This window comes from Jaculus jaculus, chromosome 16 (assembly GCF_020740685.1).
Source record: "Jaculus jaculus isolate mJacJac1 chromosome 16, mJacJac1.mat.Y.cur, whole genome shotgun sequence".
Taxonomy (NCBI): domain Eukaryota; kingdom Metazoa; phylum Chordata; class Mammalia; order Rodentia; family Dipodidae; genus Jaculus; species Jaculus jaculus.
In genome coordinates, this window is record NC_059117.1 from 33423857 (window position 1) to 33446620 (window position 22764).

Genomic DNA, 22764 nt, shown 5'->3' on the forward strand with positions numbered 1-22764 from the left:
TCTGTAGGGCTCATTTGTTATCACCCTGAGGTTGCTTACTATCTGGTTTCCATAAGCCTCTGTCACCATGGTCTTGGCAGCAAGGGATGGCATGTGATGGTTCATCAAAGCCTCCTGCTCTAAGGTCTTAGAAACCTGGCACAATCTTTGGACAATGGAACACTCAGAAGCCATGGATTGTTACCAGAAAATTTTCAGTACCAGCAATGAGATACTTTCCTTGGTTTCCCACCAGGAATAGATGGTAAGACCCTATTTCTGAAGACTCCACATACTTGGGCAGCAAGGTCACTGAGAAACCCTGCTGCAGCTGAGCTGAAAACCTCCTCCACGTAGACCAGCTGACAGACAGCTGAAAAAAGCTACACTCCATGTAGTTCAATAGGAGAAACAGAAATCACCAGTGAAGATAGTCAACAGTGACACTGCAAGCCTGAAAGTTGGCCAGCCAGGCCAAATGAGCCAATGGGTGCAATCGTGGCACGTCTGTTGTGGGAGAAACCAACTGCTCTCTAATTGGACTGGAGGCCCACTCCATGGGAGGGAATACATCCCTGATACTGAAAACCTGCAAGAGGTGTAGTCGTGAGCCCTATGGGTGTAACGTCTGCTGGTGTCTGGCTAAATGTATATATTATGCTCACCAAACTGTCCAGTAAGCACTTTCTTAATGTTCACACACATATTAATGTTACTCTCACTTTTGGTTAGAGACGCTTCTCTTTTCAGATGGCAGTGACCTTGGGATGACTCAGAAGACACCATGGTGCTGAGAAGAAGTGACAGAGGAGTGTTCAGTACTGCAATATCTCTATCACACCTTCCAAGGCTCAGGGTCCATTGTGGAAGAGGTGGTGGAAAGAAGGTAAGAGCCAAAGGAAGGGTAGGACTCCTTGCAAAGTGCTCCTCCAGACACAAAATGGCCTGGATACCCATGACCTCACAGTGCCTGACACTACCTACACAGGACCATCATAATGGGAGGAAAAGAGCATGACATCAAAATAAAAGAGAGACTGATTGAGAGGGGGAGGGGATATAATGGAGAATGCAGTTTCAAAGGGGAAAGTGGGAGAAGGGAGGGAATTACCATGGGATGTTGTTTACAATTATGAAAGTTGCCAATAAAAAATAAATAAAAATAACAGAAGCACACATCCCAGAGTCCCCCTAAGGAAGAAAGAAACAAGAATATCCAGTTATTTTATTCCAAGCAATTTCTAACATTTTAAATCAGTAATAAACGCAATTTATATACAATGCTTCTTTGAAATACCTTCTCTGCAATTAGTTGATTGCTGCAAACTGCCTTGCCTGACTTGGCAGAAAGCTGACTGTCTTACAACTTTGCTCTGCCAGCTCCCAAGTGCTTGTTTCATGTTTATTGCCATCTTCCTGAGGATCTTTTATCTAGTCCCAAATAGTTAACCTTAGAGGAGGACATCTCCACCCTTAGAAGGGCTTAAACTCACAAAGCCTTTTCAGTGAACACGGAAAAAGCAGATCAAATACCACAGTCCCAGAGCATCTAAGTGTGCAGCGTGGCAGCATGCCCCTTGTGGTATATATACCGCAACGATTACACTAAGCCATAGGACCCAGAAAAAAGAAAAAAGAAAGACCCCCCACTTACAAACAGAGGCCCTTATTTCCACTGCTGGAGTTCCATTTTGGTACAAAACTGCCCTTCAGGTCAAAAGACAGAAACCACTGGAGAAAAATCATCTTGAAACCAAATGAGCCAAACTGCCTTTTGGTATGAATGAGAGTAGAGTGCTTTTCTATCATGAACTACTGCAAGTTGGGTGCCGAGAGGAAGGACGAAGAGCATGCGCGGAGTGAAGGCTACATCCTCGGACATCACCCATTAATGCGCCGCTGTCTCAAAAAGCAGCCGCAAGGGCGCTGCAGTGAGGCTAGAATCGCCAGGGAGAGACGTGCAAACAAACGCGGGGACGAGCGCGGCAGCCTGGAACGTACGGCGCCCATCACGCCTGCAGACACGATCCCAGCCCAACCGCAATCAAGCCAACACGCGAGCTGAACCCTTTGGAAAGCTCTGGGGATGGCAGTGATGAAACGTTAAGTTGTCGGGTTGGCAGAGAGATGGATGGGTGGGCAACCAGCTCTTCAGCAGAGAGCAGAGCTTGGCCCTCAGCCAGGCGAAAGGGCAGGCTCAGCCTGGGCACCCACACCTGCCAAGAGTAGCATGTGTTAGGGGGAATGGGCTGGGAAAGCTCACTCTCCTAGACCTGGCAGAAGAATCCTGAGCTTTCTTGCATTCCAGTTTACAAAGAACGTGGTGCAATTTCTACCCTGAGGAAAACGGATGACACCAAACACAGAAGTTCTAGCAAGTGCAGATTTCTTTCTTTTTCTTTTTCATTTTTTTAATATTTTATTTCATCTATCTATTTATTTATTTGACAGAGAGAAACAGGGAAAAAAGAGAGGGGGAGAGAGGGAGAGAGAGAGAGAGAGAGAGAGAGAGAGAGAGGAGAGAGAAGTGGCACACCAGGGCCTCCAGCCACTGCAAACAAACTCCAGATGCATGTGCCACCCTGTGCTTCTGGCTAAAATGGGTACTGAGGAATCAAACCTGGGTCCTTTGGCTTTGCAGGCAAGTGCCTTAACCACTAAGCAATCCCTCCAGCAACACCCCCCCCCCCCCAGTGCAATTTCTAACCCTCAATGCCACTAACTGATGGGAACCCCCAACCTATGGAGCAGGCTGAGGCCTGGGTTCTAAATGGACCCAAGGCAGATCCATAAGGCAGGAGGTCTCCTGAGGCTACTAGGGGCCTGGGGTTGAGGTTGGCCTCTGGGTAGAAGGGAGGTTTTTTAAATTTATTTTTACTTATTTATTTATTTATTGCAAACACTTTAGAGGGGCAGGGAGGATAGGGAGAAAACAAGTTTGGATGTTCAGAAAACTAAGCTCGCGCTAACTTTGCCTAGACCTAAGAACTGCAAAGTTTTTATCAGAACATCATCACATTGTTAACCATTCCTTCATGCAGCACTGAATCTGCACCACATGGTCAGCAAAGAACAGCATGTCACATGTACTCCTGAGTAAAACAAACACCATCTGCAGCCATGCGTGTGAACCTACTGAAGAAGGTTGGCCCTAGACACAGAGTCTAAATCTTTCCTGATACATTGTCGTAAGAACTATAAGGGGAAAGAACAGGCACTTCCTCTACAAAAGAACATCATATCGAAACTCTTAAATTAGTGCTGGAGAGATGGCGCAGCAGTTAAGGTGCTTGCCTGCAAAGCCAAAGAACCCAGGTTCAATTCTCCAGGACCCATGTAAGCCAGATGCACAAGGTGGCACATGCATCTGGAGCTCGTTAGCAGAGACTGAAGGCCCTGGCATGCCCATTCTCTCTCTCTTTCTCCTTTTCTCTCTATTTGCCTCTTTCCCTCTCAAATAAATAAATTAATTAATTACTCTTTAAAAAATCTTAAATTAGCAAAAAATGACCTATCTAAGGAAACTGTATTACAGTATCCCAAGAAAATATAATGAGAAAACATTAGCAACTCTTTTTAATAATTCTAAACACAATTTAACCTTCCCTCTACTATATATATATATATATATATATATATATGATACGTGTACATGCTAAATATGCAGTAGTTCTAGTAATTATACAGGTTACTGGGGGTATTATCACACAATCGCTAAAGTAAATAAACAAAGCCCCTTTTTGAAAAATTGACATTACTGTTGCAGTCCGGTTCACATTGCTGGTAGAAATCACCCAACCAAGAGCAGCTTCAGGGAAAAAGAGATTTATTTTGGCTTACAGGCTCGAGGGGAAGCTCCATGATGGCAGGGGAAAATGGCAGAGGGTGGACATCACCCCCTGGCCAACATAAGGTGGACCACAGCAACAGGAGGGTGTGCCAAACACTGGCAAGGGGAAACTGGCTATAATACCCATAAGCCTGCCCCCAACAATACACTCCCTCCAGGAGGTATTAATTCCCAAATCCCCATCAGCTGGGAACCTAGCATTCAGAACACCTAAGTTTATGGGGAACACCTGAATCAAACCACCACATTCTGCCCCTGGCCTCCATAAACTGATAATCATACATGATGTAAAATGCAATGCATTCATCTCATTTTAAAAGTCCCCATAGTTTTTATCAATCCCAAAGATGTTCATACATCCCCATAGTCCAAGATCTTTTAACTGAGCCATAATACCAGAAAAATAACCCATAATGGCACAGAATAAATATTCACAGTACAAAAGACGGCATTGGGCATAGCAAAGAAACATTCAACCAATACAAGATTTAAAACAACCAGGGCAAACCTCTGTAGCTTCAAGTCCAACAACTCTAGCCAGTGACAAATCTCCAAGTCTGATAATTCTAACCAGCAACAAGTCTCTGGCATTCCAATTCCACCCCTCCAGCTAGGCTACTCACAGTCCTGGGAAGCTTCATTGGGGAGGCAGCTCCTTGGCAGCCATCTCATGGTCCCGGCATCTCCAATGGGTCTCCACTGCAAGCCACGGTTCATCTTCATGGTCTCATGGGGTCTCTATGCAGGCAACCAGCAAACCTGCTTCACACTGCCCATGGCCATTTCCAAAACACAAGACCGTGTTGCAAACTCGATGACCCTCTTTCCAGCATTTCTTATACTCCATGATACCAGGTTGGGTGCCAATTTGTTAATCCAGGGGGGAATAAAGCAGACTTTGAAGAACAGGACACTCCTTGAGCACTCAGGCCCCTTCAAAAGAGTCTACATTCTTCTTCTTGCCCCAGCGCAGGTTAGCTGGCCCAATCTCAAAGGCTGTAATCTCTCAGTTGCATCTGAATGGGCAACAGTTCACCCAAAGATTTTTCTTTCTGTGCCATATCCTTCTGCACACACCAGTTCATTTCTACACAAAGCAACCCTGCACAACTTTTCAGGACACAGGCGTAACAGCAAGCTCTTCACACAAACTGCTAGCCCAGTACAAGCAAAGCTCTTTCTCATTCTCATAAGCCAAACCTCACAGTCCATAGTTCTTATTGCATTCAGGTCTTGCAGCTCAGACCAGAATAGTCCATCAAGCTGTACTTACAGCACTGCAAGGCATCTCTTAGGCCAAGGTTTCAAATCCTCCCACATTCCTCTTGAAAATCAGCTCCAAAAGGCCAAAGCCACACAGTCAGTTGTTGAGCAGCAATCCCACTCCTTGGTACCACTTTACTGTTGCAGTCAGGTTCACATTGCTGGTAGAAAACACCCAACCAAGAGCAGCTTCAGGGAAAAAGAGATTTATTTTGGCTTACAGGCTCGAGGGGAAGCTCCATGATGGCAGGGGAAAATGGCAGAGGGTGGACATCACCCCCTGGCCAACATAAGGTGGACCACAGCAACAGGAGGGTGTGCCAAACACTGGCAAGGGGAAACTGGCTATAATACCCATAAGCCTGCCCCCAACATTACACTCCCTCCAGGAGGCATTAATTCCCAAATCCCCATCAGCTGGGAACCTAGCATTCAGAACACCTAAGTTTATGGGGAACACCTGAATCAAACCACCACAATTACTATGCAATATGACAACCAGGCTGGATTCTAAATTATGACTCTTTCATATGAGATGTCAGAGAGCACTTAGCAAAAGCATCCATGCCCAGAAGAAGAAGAGAGAAGACCCAGATTCTCTTTCTACAGATCCTTTTATTCATAGTTGCCATCTAAATATAAAGGCTGAACTCTGAGCAGGCAAGTGAAATTAGTTAGCATGTGTGTTTAAGATTAGAAGCTTCTGAAACTAATGATATATGAAAAAAAGTAATAAGGAAATCCAATACTTGGTATGCTAATTTAAAAATAAGATTTCAAAGAAAAATAGAGCTTGAACAGAGGTACCCTGTATGGATGAATAAAGCCATTCCCAGAAGCCATGAGTTATTAAAAAAATATCCCATGGCCAACAGTGGGCTTCTTCTGGACAGGGAGGCTCCTCGGGCCTCAAAATAATGAAGGCTATTGCCACTGCTGTTGGTTGCATTCCAGAACGAGATGGTAAGACCCCGATGCTGAAAATATCACACACTGATCAAACAGCACAGAGAAATCAGGATGAAACAGGCCTAGAAGTTTCCTTCCTGCTGGCTAGCTCTCACAGGGGTGGAAGGTGTTGTGCAGGCTCCAGGGGGTGACCGGGATTGGTATTAATAACCTTAGCTGTGGACCCCGACCTTCAACATTACTGACTGCCTGAGCAAGAAGTGTCCACCGGCCCAACAGTGGTCAGTCTGTTATAGGGGTAACCGTTCACTCTCTAGTTGAATTTGATGTCCATTCCATAGCAAAGGATTCATGTCAAAAGCCTGCCACTGCGAAGATCCTAGGCCCTAGCGAGGAAGCTGCTACTATTGTTTTACTAAATAGCATGACTGTAAAATTGCCGTGTGTGTGTGTGTGTGTGTGTGTGTGTGTGTGTGTGTGTGTGTGTGATGTGATGTGACGTGCATGTATGTGTATGTGTGTTCATATGTGTAGGGATGTTGATATGCATGCATGTGTGTGCACATGGGTGTGGGGGCCAGGTCAACATCAAGTGTCTTCCTCAATTGCTGTCCACCTTATTTATTGAGACAGGATCTCTTATCGAACCCAGAGCTCACCAATTCACCTAGTCTATCCAGCCAGCTTTCCCACCAACCTAGTCTCCTTTGCCTCCCAGGGCCTGGGATTACAGGTGCTCACAAGCCATACCAGGTATTGGTATGATATCTGGAGATCCTAACTCAGATCCTCCTACTTACACAATAAGTGCTCTAGTGACTCAGTCGTCACCTCAGCCCTGAAACTGCCATCTTACTAACTATGTCTGTGACCATAGGTTAATGCTGCTGACAGCTTTGGTCACAGTCATAACTGGTCAGAGTGATGGGGAGAAATGATGTATGAGCGCTCAGTCATAACTAGGACATCTAAATCATCTCCCCCACCCCATCTCAGGGAACATTATAGAAGAGAGGGTAGAACAAAATATGAGAGCTGGAGGAGGAGGGTATTCTGGACCACACTGTCTTCTGAGCAGGACGTGGCCTCCCAGCAGCTGTAATGACTTACTTGCGTAAGGTGAATCCTGTCAATATCCCAGCCTGGAGAGAAGAGCTTACGAGGCTCCGCCCCTCCCTGAGGATCTGTAAGCAGGTAGTGGTTGATGGGAAAAGGGGAGACATTGTCTTCAGCGGTATAGCCGCTTATATATGCTTCACACAAGCCATTGTCCATGCTCCTGTAAGAAACCCTAATGAAATTCACTGTGCCACTGAACTAAAAAGAAATGAAAGTAGAAAGGGGGCTGTACTAGTTGGAATGAGGAAGAAAATCAATGGGACTGGTGGGAGGGTGCTAAAAGCATAATGGGCTGGGTGATATCAATTAAATACTTTATATACATCTATGAAAATGCATAATGCATGAATGATATATGCTAATAAAACTCATTATTAAAAAGATCAGAATCTTTCAGTTGATAAGGAGCTTTCTAGTACTAGGAAAACATAAAGGTATTCAGAGGATAACCCAACAAGTTCATTCTGAAATAATGTAATCTATTTTAAAATGTTATTAACTAGCAAAGGGGGATGAAAAATATAAACCTTACAGAGACCAAATTGGAGGTTGGTGGGTTCTCAAGTTTTGTTTTTATACATAAAAGTTTGTGAGAATCTAGAAGAAACTAGAAAAAGATTCTCTGAGGTGTTGGATATATGGTGTGTTCAGTTTCTCAGCATATACATAGTGTGCACTTGCCAAATGTGCAAACTATGTTGAAGACATCAACTGAAAGTAGTATGCTCTGCCAGGCACCGTAGCACACGCCTTTAATCCCAGCACCTGGGAGGCCAAGGTAGGAGGATCGCTGTAAGTTTGTGACCAGCCTGAGACTGCATAGTGAATCCCAAGTCAGCCTGAGCTAGAGCAAGACCTCGCCTTGGAAAAAAAAAAAGTAGTATGCTGGCCTGGAGAGATGGCTTAGTGGTTCAAAGTGCTTGCTTGAGAAGCCCAAGGACCTGGGATTCCCCAGAACCCGTGTAAAGTCAGACACACAAAGTGGTGCATGCATCTGCAGTTTATTTGCAGTGGCAAGAGGCCCTGGTGCACCCATTCCTTCTTCCTCCCCCTCTCTCCTCTCTCTCTCTCTCTCTCTCTCTCTCTCTCTCTCTCTCTCTCTCTCTCTCTCTCTTCTGCTTCCAAATAAATAAAACATTTTTTTTTAAGTAGCATGCTCTTATGTTGTTTTGTTTGTTTTGTTTAGAGGGGGAAATTAAGCTCAGGGAAATATATGAACTATTCATTAATGTTGACCACGAGGACAAATTTTAGCAATTAGTTGATGAAACATCTGTAAGTATGTAGTTATTTTAAAAAGTGAAAGACAATATAAGAGTACTATATGAAAGCTAATCAAATCAGAGATTTAAAACAAAGACTTTTCAGAATATCGCTCTCTGTATCTGCTTGGTAGAACTAAAATCACTATGGTCCTCTGCTGAGGTGCCTACCACCAATGCAGTAAAAAGAAGGAGAGCAGGAAGAAAAGAGAAGACAGGAAAGGAAAAGCAAAGAAAAGGGGCCTGACATTTGATAAGCCCGAATGTAGGCAGCCCAAGCCTCCGAGCTCTGCATTGCGCATTGTGAGTGTAGCTTTGCCTCACATCTACTTGTTACTGGCATAGACCTGGACGACCTGATATTTGCCAGTGCAGCAGTCCCGAGTGCCTGCAGCAGACTCACAATTATAAACATGACAATGAATAGAAAGGAAAGTGCCCAGAAATTGACACTATGAGACCACGGAGGAAAAGCTGAGGCGCTTATTCGGTTTCTGTGAAACGGTCGAAATTTAATAAAGAGCATCCTTTTGCTGATTCATTTTGCTATTCTATACTTTTTGTACCTTATAGATATTATTTCAAGATATGACACAACTTCCTGGCAGTATGTACCCTTACTCTTTTGAATTTTTTTCCCTTTTATTGATACATTTGCTAGACCTTAATCCACTTGACATTTTGGGAGAACAGCAAGGCTATTCACCATTCTATTCCCACCAACAATTAATAAGGATCTCTCTAGATGTGTAAGGTTGCTGGCAAATGTTTTAATTAGTAGCTATTTCCTTTCCGTCAGAATGTTTACTATGAAGCTGTGGTAAAAATTAGGCTTAAGTTTACCTCTTAGTGGTATATTGTCACTTCTAAAGAACTTTGCAAACAGTAACTTAGAACACAAATTATACAGATTTACAGCAGTCATTAACTTGTGAACAAAAAAACAAAAGAAAATAGTAATTTGGACAATATGGAAAATTAGAGCTTTCAACATCCATTATTTTCTTCATGAATGGAGCCTTAAGCACATCAGAAGGGAAAATCCCTCAGTCTTTGCTAGTGCTGTGGTTGGTTGAGCTCAACAGTTGTCTCACATCAGATCATACAATCCCTCTTTGACTATGAAAGCAGTTACTCATGGTCACTCTGTTTCTTCCCCACTCATTCCAAACAAAAGCATTGAGCAAGCCTATTGTTTTCAAAGGTTAAATACCCCATGAGTCATTACATTACTGCCAAAGCTTGTCCAGGTCACAGGAAGAAACTCTTCACATGAACCAGAGACTCCTGCAGAGAAGATGAGGAAGCTTGAACTTTTTTTTTTTTTTTAGGCAAGCCCAAGAGACTGCCCCTCTTTTATGAGAAAGAGAAAGAGAATTGGTGCTCTGGGACCTCCAGCCACTTTAACCAAACTCCAGATGCTTGTGCCACCTTGTGCGCATGTGCAACCTTGCAAGCTTGTGCCACCTTGTGCATCTGGCTTACGTGGGACCTGAGGAGTAAACCGTGGGTCCACAGGCTTTGCAGGCAAGTGCCTTAACCACTAAGACATCTCTCCAGCCCGGAAGCCTGGATTTTAATCAGATTTCAACAACTACCCAGATAAGAGAAATACAGTCAAGTGTCCTGCCTTGCATTTCTGCCCCAGATTACATGGACATTTTAATCAAAAAACATTTGCTTAATAGTCTCTCCTAATATGTAATCCAAAACATTAAGTTTTTCTTAATAAAAGTTTGGACAATTCTGAGACCAATATTCCCTTCTAGAGGTTCACATGGAAGCTTCTGAGAATTGCAGCAGCTCTGCTTAGCACTGCGCAACCCACGCAGAACAGTTTCCACAGTGTGTAATCTAACACCCCTCGACATCTGTGGGACCTGCTTGGAGAAATACGGCCCAGGGGATTTTTAAGATATATTCTGCAGAACCTTCTCAGAGATTTCCAGGAAACCCATGATAACAAGGACAGAGCAAGAAGGGGAGAGAGAGAGGTCAGCAGGCAGGACGCTGGCTTCCAGAGCTGTACTCTAATCCTTTGTCCTTCGACGTTCAAAATATGACGTCATTTTGAATACGGGAATTTATGACTCAAAAAAAAAATCTTGTGTTTATGAAATGCTTTGACTTAGAAGTAAGTTGTTTCTGGTCTTAACCGACATACTCATCTTTTTCTTTTTAATTTTTTTATTTATTTGAGAGCGACAGACACAGAGAGAAAGACAGATAGAGGGAGAGAGAGAGAATGGGCGCGCCAGGGCTTCCAGCCTCTGCAAACGAACTCCAGACGCGTGCGCCCCCTTGTGCATCTGGCTAACGTGGGACCTGGGGAACCGAGCCTCGAACCGGGGTCCTTAGGCTTCACAGGCAAGTGCTTAACCGCTAAGCCATCTCTCCAGCCCTGACATACTCATCTATGGAGCTGTACAGAGAAGGTCCACAGGGCTCCCAACACTGCTTCTTGTAGTAGATCAAGTGATTGTCCACAATTATTCACACCTGCCCAACAGTGCAGAGCTTACCAGGAAATAGTTTATACTTCTGTCCCTTTGATTTGGCCTTGGCCTGGTGACCTGCTTTAATCAAAGGAGCATGAGTGTCCAGTGTGCCTTTGGCTTTCCTGTGTCCCTCGTGTGCCTTCGTTACCCCAGCAACGCTCTGGTGGTGGGAGCTCATCATCCCAGGCCCAGCAAAAGAAGCGCCTGCTGCCAAGCGGAGACCACCAAATCTCAGTCTACTCAGAGCGCTAAGGTAGCCTGACAAGAAATGAAGGTTTACTGTTTAAAACCTCTGAAGTCTGGGGGCTCTAATTTCCATCCAGCATTTCTTTTTTTTTTTTTTTTAATTTTTATTTATTTATTTATTTATTTGAGAGCGACAGACACAGAGAGAAAGACAGATAGAGGGAGAGAGAGAATGGGCGCGCCAGGGCTTCCAGCCTCTGCAAACGAACTCCAGACGCGTGCGCCCCCTTGTGCATCTGGCTAACGTGGGACCTGGGGAACCGAGCCTCGAACCGAGGTCCTTAGGCTTCACAGGCAAGCGCTTAACTGCTAAGCCATCTCTCCAGCCCTCCATCCAGCATTTCTAACAGTACCCTTGCATGGCTTTAAACTATATAATAAAATCCTGTGTAGATAATGCTGAGTGTTCTAAGTTGCACCATAAATTTGAATAACTTTCAAAAAGTTCAATAATGTTCGTTCCTCTCTCTATACCCTGATTGCAGTTTTCTCCCTCCAAGAATAATTTCTTAGGCCTCCCTGACTCATAAAATAATCAGAGGTTAACAATAATGCCAATAAAATGCACAGTATATAATTTTCCACCAGGGGAATCAAAGGCATTTTCTGTCATTTATGAAGCCAAATGCTGCTTTGGGGTTAGGATTTAATACAAAAAAAAACTTCAGTATTCATTATCCATGCCTACAATTGTTTTCAGAGAGCTTAATGAGGTCAAAATTAAATACAGTTCTGTTTAATCAAGCTGTAAATCAAACAGGAGCTTTCCCAACTAACACACACACACAAAGAAGTTCAAGGAAAAAAAAAAAAAAAAAAAACAATTGTATTCCCTCCTCTCCAATCCTGATCATTGACATCTCCTAAAAGCAGGCATACCAGGAATAAATAAATCTTCACTGTATTCATGTTACTTCAATATCTAAGACAATTGCTGAAAAGCAACTGCTCGGGCTGGAGAAATGGCTTAGTGGTTAAGTGCTTGCCTGTGAAGCCTAAGGACCCCGGTTTGAGGCTCTATTCCCCAGGACCCATGTAAGCCAGATGCACAAGGTGGTGCATGCATCTGGAGTTCATTTGCAGTGGCTGGAAGCCCTGTCGCACCCATTCTCCCTATCTATCTGCCTCTTTCTCTCTCTGTCTGTGGCTCTCCAATAAATAAATAAAAATAAACCAAAAAAATGTTTTAAAAAAATATAAAATAAAATAAAAAAGCAACTGCTCACAGGGAATCATCCCACACAAACGAAAGCATAGTGAGAAAAGCTCACTTTAGAGATAAAGTCCTCTAGCAAGGTATCCACCAAGGTACTGTGCAAGATAATTAAAAAATAAAGTCTTGACAAAGTAATCTATCATTACAGAGTGAAATGAATGATGAGAAAAAACATCAACAAGATGCAAATTTCCTAGAAAGCGGATGCCAGTAGTAATAGCAATGCTTAGAGGCTTTCATTCCTTAAAAATAGAGTTTTTAAAAATTATTTTTTATTTTTATTTATTTAGAGACAGAGAGAGAGAAAGAGGCAGAGAGAAAGAAAGAGAGAAGGGGCATGCCAGGGTCTTTCTTCAGAGATCTTCAGATCCTTACACCCATGTTGTGCTCTGATACACTGGTGCCTTTGGTTCTTGGGTTCTTGCCCTCCAGGACTGACTCCAGTAGTTCTCATAGATCTGAGGCCTTCAGTCTTGGACTGAATCATACCTGGTTTCCCGTCTTACAGACATTTTATGAGATCAGCATTATTCTAATACAAAAGCCAGATAAACATGCTACATAGAAACAAAACTATAACTCTACATTTCTAAGATTATAATGTATAATATATTCAACAAAATGCTACCAAATCAAATTGAAAGGAGCCATTAGAGGATGGTGACAGGTATAATTTATTCCCATAATATGAAAATTGCTCAACAGGCAAAAATTTAATTAATGCAATATATCATATTAGCTAAACAAAGATCAAAATACTATATTTGTTGATGCAGAAAAAATGACCAAATCCAACATCTATTCATAATAAACCCTTTGATAAGGGGGCTGGAGAGATGGCTTAGCAGCTAAGGCACTTGCCTGCAAAGCCTAAGGACCCATGTTTGACTCTTCAGATCCCACATAAGCCAGACTCACAAAGGTGAGGCAAGCACAAGGTCGCACATGCCTACTAAGTGGCACAAGCGTCTGGAGTTCTATTACAGTGGCTGAGGCCCTGGCACACCAATTTTCTTTTTCTCTCTTGCTCTCAGTCTCTCTAAAATAATAACAAAAATAAGTTTAAGAAAAAACATTCAATAAGGAGCTGGGAAAATGATTGTTCATCAGTTAAAGGTGCTTGTTTTCAAGGTCTGCTAGCCTGGGTTCAATTTCTCATCCACCCATACAGAGCCAAACAAGCTGTCATTTGCCAAGGCAAGTCATCCTGATGTTCGTGTGTGTGTGTGTGTGTGTGTGTGTGTGTGCAAGCACACACAAATAAATAAAAATCAAAATAAGAAAAACACTTAACAAACTGCAAGCAGAAGAAAACTACATCCTGTGGGGGGCAGGCAGCAAGACTGTAAGAGCCACAGGTTGGGATGGCAGACCCAGAGGCATTGCCCCCGTCCCCATGGCTGACTGCTGCTCTCTCAACTCATTACCCACAACCCCAAGCGGAATACCAGCAACCCCACTAAGGAGGGCCAGCAGTGAAGTGGGGGCAGGGAGAAGGAAATGATGGTATCAACACATGTTGTGTCCATACGAAGTCTATTCATTAAAAAGAAATTTAAAAAGAAAACTACATCAATATCATAAGTAGTATATGTAAAAAAAATAAATAAATAAACATAGCCAATAAAAGGAGAGGTTATGCCCATCAAAAAGGTCTTCTAAATCGCTATCTTTATTTATGAACACCAGCAGGGGAATGCTTCATAAGTGTGGATTTGCCTAGAGCTCCTGAAATCTGACCCCAAGTGCACAGGGTGGCAACAGTAAACGTAGAGAAAGAGAACAACATTAAGCTTAAATACTTCAGTGTATCAAAGGACATAACCACAGAGTGAGGAAGGAAACCTAGAGAATACCTGAAAATCATACATGGAAGAGTTGAACTCAGAATATATAAACACAGCAAACAATTCAATACCACCAAAACCCAAAATGTTCATCAGAAAATAAATGGTTAAATTGTGTGTGTGTGTGTGTGTGTGTGTGTGTGTGCTTGCTTGCTTGCATGTGTGTGTAATATACCACTAAGCTGAAAAGGGAGGAAGATACTGCTGCGTAACAGCAGGATCAACCTTGAATGTGAAGTGAAATCAACTGACCACACAAGGACAAATCCAGCGTGAATTCGCTTACATGAGGTATCTAACATTCAAATTCATAAAAACTCAAATTTGAATTATGTTTGCCAAGGGATTGGAAGAAGGGAGAAAATATGGGTCCATGTTCAATGAGTGTAGTTTTAGTTTTGCAAGGTGAAAAACTTCTGGAAATAATAATACAGCCATGTGAATATACTTAACACTAATGAACTCACATTTAAAATAATAAATTTATGTCATGAGGCTTTGACCATAATTTTTTAAAGTACATCTTGACTTCAAAGTCAGTCTTTCTGACAAATTTTTTTCCTGCCACATACACTAAGAGGAGATGAGAGGAAAAGCAGGTGGTCCAAGTTGGATGAAAGAAGTGGGCAGAGAAGCAGGTGCTTGGTGGCCACTTGCATTAAAGGGGGATAGACAGTGAAGAGAAGCTGGTGATGTCCAGCAAGTAATAATATAGGCAGAGTCTTATACTTCTAAACACCAGAATATGAGCACTTCTAAAGTATGAATGACTCTAAGCTTTCTTGTCTTACATCATTATCACTGGATCTGTGTGCTAGGGCTGCCAAAACCGAATCTCACGCACAGTTATTCTCCACATGGTGCAGTCTAAGATAAAAAGTGTGGGCTGGAGAGATGGCTTAGCAGTTAAGCACTTGCCTGTGAAGCCTAAGGACCCCGGTTCGACGCTCGGTTCCCCAGGTCCCACGTTAGCCAGATGCACAAGGGGGCGCACGCGTCTGGAGTTCGTTTGCAGAGGCTGGAAGCCCTGGCATGCCCATTCTCTCTCTCTCCCTCTATCTGTCTTTCTCTGTGTCTGTCGCTCTCAAATAATAAATAAACAAAAAATATTTTTTTAAAAAAGTGTTACCATCTGTAATTTCTCCTGAGCTTTCTCTCCTAGAATGGAAGTTACCTGTCCTCTTCCTATGTTCTCACATGGCCACTTGTTTGTACACATGCATCCTTTGTCCACATTCATCCAATTCTCCTGTTATTAAGGACACCAGTCAGACTGGGTTGAGGGCTGCCATGAAAACCTCCTTTAAGGGCTGGAGAGATGGTTTAGCAGTTAAAGCATTTGCCTGTAAAGCCAAAGGACTCAGGTTCATTTCCTCAGGACCTATGTAAGCCAGTTTGTTTGCTTTGGCTGAAGGCCCTGGCTTGCTCTCTCTCTCTCTCCCCCTCTTTCTATCTTTCTCTTAAATAAATAAAATTTTAAATTTAAAAAAAAAAAACCTCCTTTAAGTTTTCTTTGCTTCTTTCTTTACTTTGAAAGCCCTGTCCCAAGTACAGTCACACTTGAAAGTGGTAATGGATTAGGAGTCCAATGTGGGAAATTTGGAAGGACACAATTCAATCTATACCAATTACCCATTGAGTTCAGTTTCCTAGTTGGTTTACATATACAGTTTGTGTTAACAAAAGTGACATGGATAAAAAATGTCTAGGTCATGCATCAACAAGGGAAAATGAGAAATCATATTCTCCCTATGTTCTTCATGTCACCACCCACTTAGCCATCAGACTGTAGTTTGGGAGTTTGGAGGGGTTCCCTATCAGGGGTTCACTATTTCACTAAGGATGCAGTTCTATAGACCCAGTTTTTTTTAAAGCCTTGTTAGTTAGCTATTCTATATTTCATCCAGTATTTGGGTAATTAAAAAAACACTAATATTAGTGGTGTCAGGGCCAAGTGAAAGTTTAGAAGAACCTCTCTGTAATCTGCAAGCTTGTGTCTAAGAGGTCTAATAGCATCCCCAGAGGAGGCTGAAATTAAGACCATCTCTTGAGGTTGTAGTATCCTGGCCTCCTGACTTAACTATTCACTGGGAAGTCCCTAAGTGTTTCAAAGCAAACTTAAAGAAATCTATAAATATTTCATTAGATCTTCTTTCTAATATTGTGAAAAAAATACTCTAAATATTTTTATCCTGGGAACTATATATATTGTCCCTTGAGCTTATTTTCAGGTAATACCAGCATGACTTTTTAACCATCATCAATCTTTCCTCATGAATTTTCAACTGAGTTACATTCTTTAGAAAATAATATCCTTGTATATAGTGACTAGTTTTCTCAGTTGTCATCTGACATATATAAATATTTATATCAGAATTGCTGAGAACACTCTGTCAATGAACATACATATACTTTTTCTGACAAAATATAGCTCATGACACATCTATAATTCAAGAAACTATTTGGTGGGATTAGATGAACACTGATATATATACTTACTGGCTTAGCTTCTCTAAATGAAAATTCATAGTATTGAGGCAGAAAATCCAATTCACTTCTTTCTATAACTTACAAAGAGCTGTGTTAACTGCATTGCTGGTTTGGTAATATAATTTTAGACACAGTTTTTCCTCAGTAAAATAAAAATGTATTGGATATGATTTAGGATAGTTTCTAAATGGACAGGAAAATCGGATTATTCAAATTTCAGTATTTGAAGAATGCATTGATCTTAGTAAGAACAGTGTGTTCTGTTAGATTGTATCTAAAGCTACCATATTCTTACAAATATGTTTGATAAGTTACATATTTACACTTACAGATCGAAGTGTTAATGAAATATGCTAGTAATTAGTCTCTCCAGCATACCAAGAGTATCCTTAAATATACTTACCATACTTAAAAGTCCTGTTCAATGGGAATATTAGTGAATGCATTAAATACTAGGAGCAGTAACACTATACCTAGATGAGGTGAACAGAATGTTACACTGAAAACAGATTTACATCATATCAAAATGTTTTCTTTCAACCTGGAGAAGCTGACATATCATTTCATGGCTGCCATCTTAAATTGAGCATATGCTTCCATTAAAATATCATGAAATGTGGGAGCAGCGCATACATTAGAGATAAGTTGTACTTAATATACAACTGCCATCTAATATTAGGAACACCAGCGTGGTGGTTTGAATGTAAAATGTCCCCTATAGCCTCATGTGTTTGAAAACTGAATCCCCCGATGGTGGACCTGCAAGGAAGTGTGTGGAGCCTTTAGGAGGTGGAGGCTTGTTGGAGGAGGTGTGCCACTGAGCAAGGCCTTGCGCTGATGTAATCCAGACATGTTTGGTGCTCTTCAGTTTTTCTACTGTCTCCCTAGTGATATGAAGATGTGACACCAGCCATTTGCTCTTGTCCTGCCTTCCCCAGCATTATGAAACTTCCCATGAGACCATCCCCCAAAGAAAGCCCTTTCCAATATTAGTCCTGCTTTCGCTGACAGCCAGAGAAACTTCTATATGGAAATGGTGATAGGCACTGAGGAGACGAAAAACACATCAGAGCTGAAAAGAAGAGGCTGCTAAGTAAGAGCTCAACACTAAATGAGACATCTCCTTGTCGGCCTCCAAGGCTCAGGAAGCATTATAAAAAAAAGGATAGAAAGACTGAAAGAGCCATTGGATCGGAAGGAGTATTTTGGGACACTGTCTTCCAACCATGAACCACTAGTGCAGGTACAATCTCACAGGGGTTCTCATTGGCCCCATAAGACTTCATAATTCTAAATCCCGCAGCATTTTGACATTATTGCAGTCCCTTCTCATTGCTGGAACAAAGCAGCTGACTAAAAGCAGATTATGAAAGGAAAGGGTTTATTTTGGCTTAGAGTCTTGAGGAAAAGTTTCATGACGTTAGGGGATAGGATGACCTGAGCAAGAGGCTGGACATCATCTCTGCTGCTGAAGGTGGAAAGCAGTAGCAGGAGAGTTAGACAAACCCTGGCAAGGGGAAGCTGGCGGAACACCCCTAAGCCACAGCCCAGAAACACGCTTCCTTCAGCAAACCTCCACCTCCCATGATGCCACAAGCTGGGAGCAAAGCATTCAAAACACATGAGTTTGTTGGGAACATCTGATGCAAACCACTGCAGACATAGAGGAGATCAAAAAGAGTGAGACATCAATACCGAATAAGGGCTCCTTGGAAAGAAGGAGGTGCTCGGCTGAATAATGATTGGGAAGGGGCAAAAAAGAGAGTGATAGGGGAGGAATAAGACCAAATTACACTAACATTCATGTGTTGAAACGCTCAACAAATTTTTTTTAAATTACTCTTTATCCTCAAACATACAAAGTATTCTTTTTATTTTTTTTGTTTATTTTTATTTATTTATTTGAAAGTGACAGAGAAGAGGCAGAGAGAGAGAGAGAGAATGGGCGAGCCAGGGCCTCTAGCCACTGCAAATGAACTCCAAACGTATATGCCCCCTTGTGCATCTGGCTAACGTGGGTCCTGGGGAATCAAGCCTTGAACCGGGGTCCTTAGGCTTCACAGGCAAGCGCTTAAATTCTAAATGTTTTTAACAATTGCTGAAAGAATTTAGATGTTCTTACTACAAATAAATAAATAAATACTTGTAAAATCAGAAAAAAAAACCACAAAATAAATCCTTTCATGCAATTAGATATATTTTTTTCCAAAAGAATTTACACATTTATTTTTGGTCCAACACATCCACGTAGATCAGATAGAAAGTATAATCAGATTCCAGTGTAACATGAAGAAACCTCCGCAATGTAGACACTATTAACTCCATTTGGCAGAGTCAATTGTTGACTATAGTTGGGCACAACTAGTTGTACCAGTGTGCAAATCCTTACAGACAAGCTTGGTTCTCCTCCAGTGTCTTCTCTTGGAGTTATACCTGATTTTGTTACCAGATTTCATCCAAATCAGTTTTTGTTTTTGTTTCTTGGCAAGAAATCGCTTGATTTTGAAAGTCTTGTGAGAAGATATGGCAAGATACCAGGCAAATGCAATGGAGCACCATACCAGAGGAAATCAGAAGAGCTCCATTAGGTATTTCCTATGAAGAATTTTGTCCCAGCAATAAGAAAGTAAAAGCACTGAAACAAAATATAAACCTGCATATAGTTCACAAAAAAATCAAATCAAAATGCTTCCAAGTGTGTTTTACCATTGCTTTTCTTTCTTGAATGACGATTTGAGTACATTTATAATTGATTTCCAAGTCTCAATTTCACCATTAAAATGTCATCTAGTCAGTGAAGATTCACATTTGGTTGGAAAGCATCTCCCGTTGACACCCTATCTAATCTTACAGTGAAAACATCAATGGTAAGTTTACATATGAAAGCTGACTTCCTGACTACATTTGATGGCTGGCAGGAACTAGAAAAGAAACTATGCTATGTGTGGTGGTTTGATTCAGGAGTCCCCCACAAACTTATGTGCTCTGAATGCTAGGTCCCCAGCTGGTGGCAAGATGAGAATTGCACCCTCTTGGAGATAGTGTATTACTGGAGGCGGCCTTATGGGTAATACAGCCAGCTTCCCTTGCCAGTGTTTGGCACACCCTCTTGCTGCTGTTGTCCACTTAATGTTGGCCAGGAGGTGATGTCCACCCTCAAATCATGCCACTGTTTTTCCCTGCCATCATGGAGCTTCCCCTCGAGTCTGTAAGCCAAAATACACCCTTTCCTCCTACAAGCTGCTCTTGGTTGGGTTAAAGCCGACTACCACACTATGCTACGCCACATTACTAAGAAAGCAGGCTTCTTTTACAAGATTTATTTCTTAGCCAGGCGCGGTGGCGCACGCCTTTAATCCCAGCACTCGGGAGGCAGAGGTAGGAGGATCGCCGTGAGTTCGAGGCCACCCTGAGACACCATAGTGAATTCCAGGTCAGCCTGGGCTAGAGTGAGACCCTACCTCAAAAACCCAAAAACAAAACAAAACAAAACAAAAAAAGACTTATTTCTTTTCTTTTTTTTTTTCTTTTTGTTTTTTTTTGGGGGGGTAGGGTCTCACTCTGGTCCAGACTGACCTGGAATTAACTATGTAGTCTCAGGGTGGCCTCAAACTCACGGCAATCCTCCTACCTCTGCCTCCCGAGTGCTGGGATTAAAGTCGTGCGCCACCACACCCGGCCAAGATTTATTTCTAACTCTTCAGAGGCTAGAGAGCAAATTGTGGTGTGAACAAGGATTGCTACTGGCATCAGTTATGTTCTGCTCACCTCTCTCTCTCTCTCTCTCCCAGATCTCCTGCTATCTTGTGAACTCCCTGAGACCAGGGCATGACACATACTTGGCTACCCCTGCCCATTCCTTCCCCACCTTCCAGACCAGCATGTCAACCTCATGCTGGACGTTGTCGTCCTGAAGACCCACCCACACCTGTGGAGGTTCATCACGGAGCCACTCTTCCCTGCCTGCTTCCCCGACTCCACCGACCTGCCCACCCACTTTTAAAGTTCCTGTGTTGCACCAATATCAATCCTCCATCAGTGAAGCGATGTCCAGGACCTTCTTCCTCAGTCTTCATCAACCTTTCTTTCCCAACCTACGTGCCTAGTTTTGTGTGAACTGTTTTCAAATTTTTCAGTCCCACCTTAGAGCAATCAGTCCTGTGCTCTGTTTTAAGTTGCGTCTACCTATGGCAAAGCTATCACAGGCTGCCATTACTCTATATGGTGCTATTGTAAAAATTTTTTTAAAAACACTCTGTTTTCAAGACACTTGTCTTCCATGTGCTAGGAAATGTGTCATTGTGTATGTAGTCCACGTATAATGGCTGGAACATAATCATAATAACTATTGAAATCTGCAGCTTTATCCTTTGAATGCTGTTTCCTAAGACTAAACGGTTTGCAGTCAGCATGACAACGCCAGTACTCAGCTCCATGCTTTTTTGTTGTTGTTTTGTTGTTTTGGAGGTAGGGTCTCGCTTTATGCCAGGTTGACCTGGAATTCACTATGGAGTCTCAGGGTGGCCTCAAACTCACAGGGATCCTCCTACCTCTGCCTCTCGAGAGCTGGGATCAAAGGCATGCACCACCATGCCCTGCTCGGCTCCAGGCATTTTAACAGACTCCCATCACCTGAGGAAGTAAGTGTGCACTAACTGGCCTTCAAGAGATGCACAATATGTGGCTTCAGCCTGCCTGAAGGGTGTGAGCCTTAACTCCCCACAGGCCTGCGCTCCGCCCTGCCCGGCATGCTTTCTCAGGACTGACTCACCTTCCCTATCATCTTCCTTGGCATCGCTTATCTGCCTGGTACACCTCCTTCATTCTTCACCCCACCCTTCTTTACATACTAATGCTTGTACAAAACCTTATCTATTTCCCACCCTAAATAGGAAGTGATCTTTTTTTTCCCCTTTTTACTCAGTGTGTGTTCCATTCTGTTAGTCATTGGCTCATCTGGTGAACCTGTATTACATGATAAACTCTGAGATGGAGAGTATGTCTCATTTCTGTACCTTCCTCAGGGCCACATCAAGGATTTAATTAGGTTTTTAAGCTCATTTAAATGAACTAAAGCAAGGAATTACAAATTCTTGAGGCATCATATCAAAAGAAATTTTTTTTAATTTTTATTTATTTATTTATTTGAAAGCGACAGACACAGAGAGAAAGACAGGTAGAGGGAGAGAGAGAGAATGGGCGCGCCAGGGCTTCCAGCCCCTGCCAACGAACTCCAGACGCATGCGCCCCCTTGTGCATCTGGCTAACGTGGGACCTGGGGAACCGAGCCTCGAACCGGGGTCCTTAGGCTTCACAGGCAAGCACTTACCTGCTAAGCCATCTCTCCAGCCCTCAAAAGAAATTTTTTTATTTCCTCTTTGCTTGTCACTAAAATGAAGTAATCAGGGGCTGGAAAATAGCTTAGTGGTTAAGACGTTTGCCTGCAAAGCCAAAGGACCCAGGTTCTATTCCTCAGGACCCATGTAAGCCAGATGCACAAGGGGGTGCACATGTCTGGAGTTTGTTTGCAGAGGTTGGAGGCCGTGACACACCCATTCTCTCTCTCTTTCTTCATCTCTCTCTCAAATAAATAAATAAATAAAATATATTTAAAAATAAAAAGAAGTAACCATTGTGTTTATCCTGAACTGTCCTCTGCCCACTTTCCTTCTCTAATAGCTAATGACCCTCCAGTACAGTTAAACACATAACCCATAAATGTGATCACTATTTCACTGCAGAAACAGACATGTCTTCTTCTGGTCATGATCTTATAAATCTAGTCCATCCTTCATTTTACAGATCATCATTCTGTAGCATCATTATTATAAATAAAGATCTGGGTGTTTGGGGCCTGTGGGGATGGGGCACCAGTATGTTTGCAGCCTATTTGCTCCAGGCAGAAAGAAGCAAGAACAAAGGAAAACCAGTCTATCAACAGGACAAGAATAGATATCTGCATCCCTGGAAGGAGATGAACCACCACCCCTCACACGTCAGCCAAGGATCAGGTGAAGTCACAGAGGAATTGGTCAAATGAGCAAGACTGTTACTTCTGCTGTAAGGCTGTCCACCTGCGCCAGGG

At 42.5% G+C, this 22764-nt stretch overlaps 1 protein-coding gene across 1 annotated transcript in view; it reads left to right on the plus strand.

Moving 5' to 3' along the window:
* Nucleotides 1–1786: 1786 nt before the first annotated feature.
* Abcb5 (ATP binding cassette subfamily B member 5) overlaps nt 1787–22764 on the plus strand; it is a 150109-nt gene continuing 129131 nt past the window's right edge. The window contains exon 1 of the mRNA XM_045135642.1: nt 1787–2019. Coding sequence (XP_044991577.1) covers nt 1787–2019 — 233 coding nt within the window. The remainder of the gene's footprint in view (nt 2020–22764) is intronic.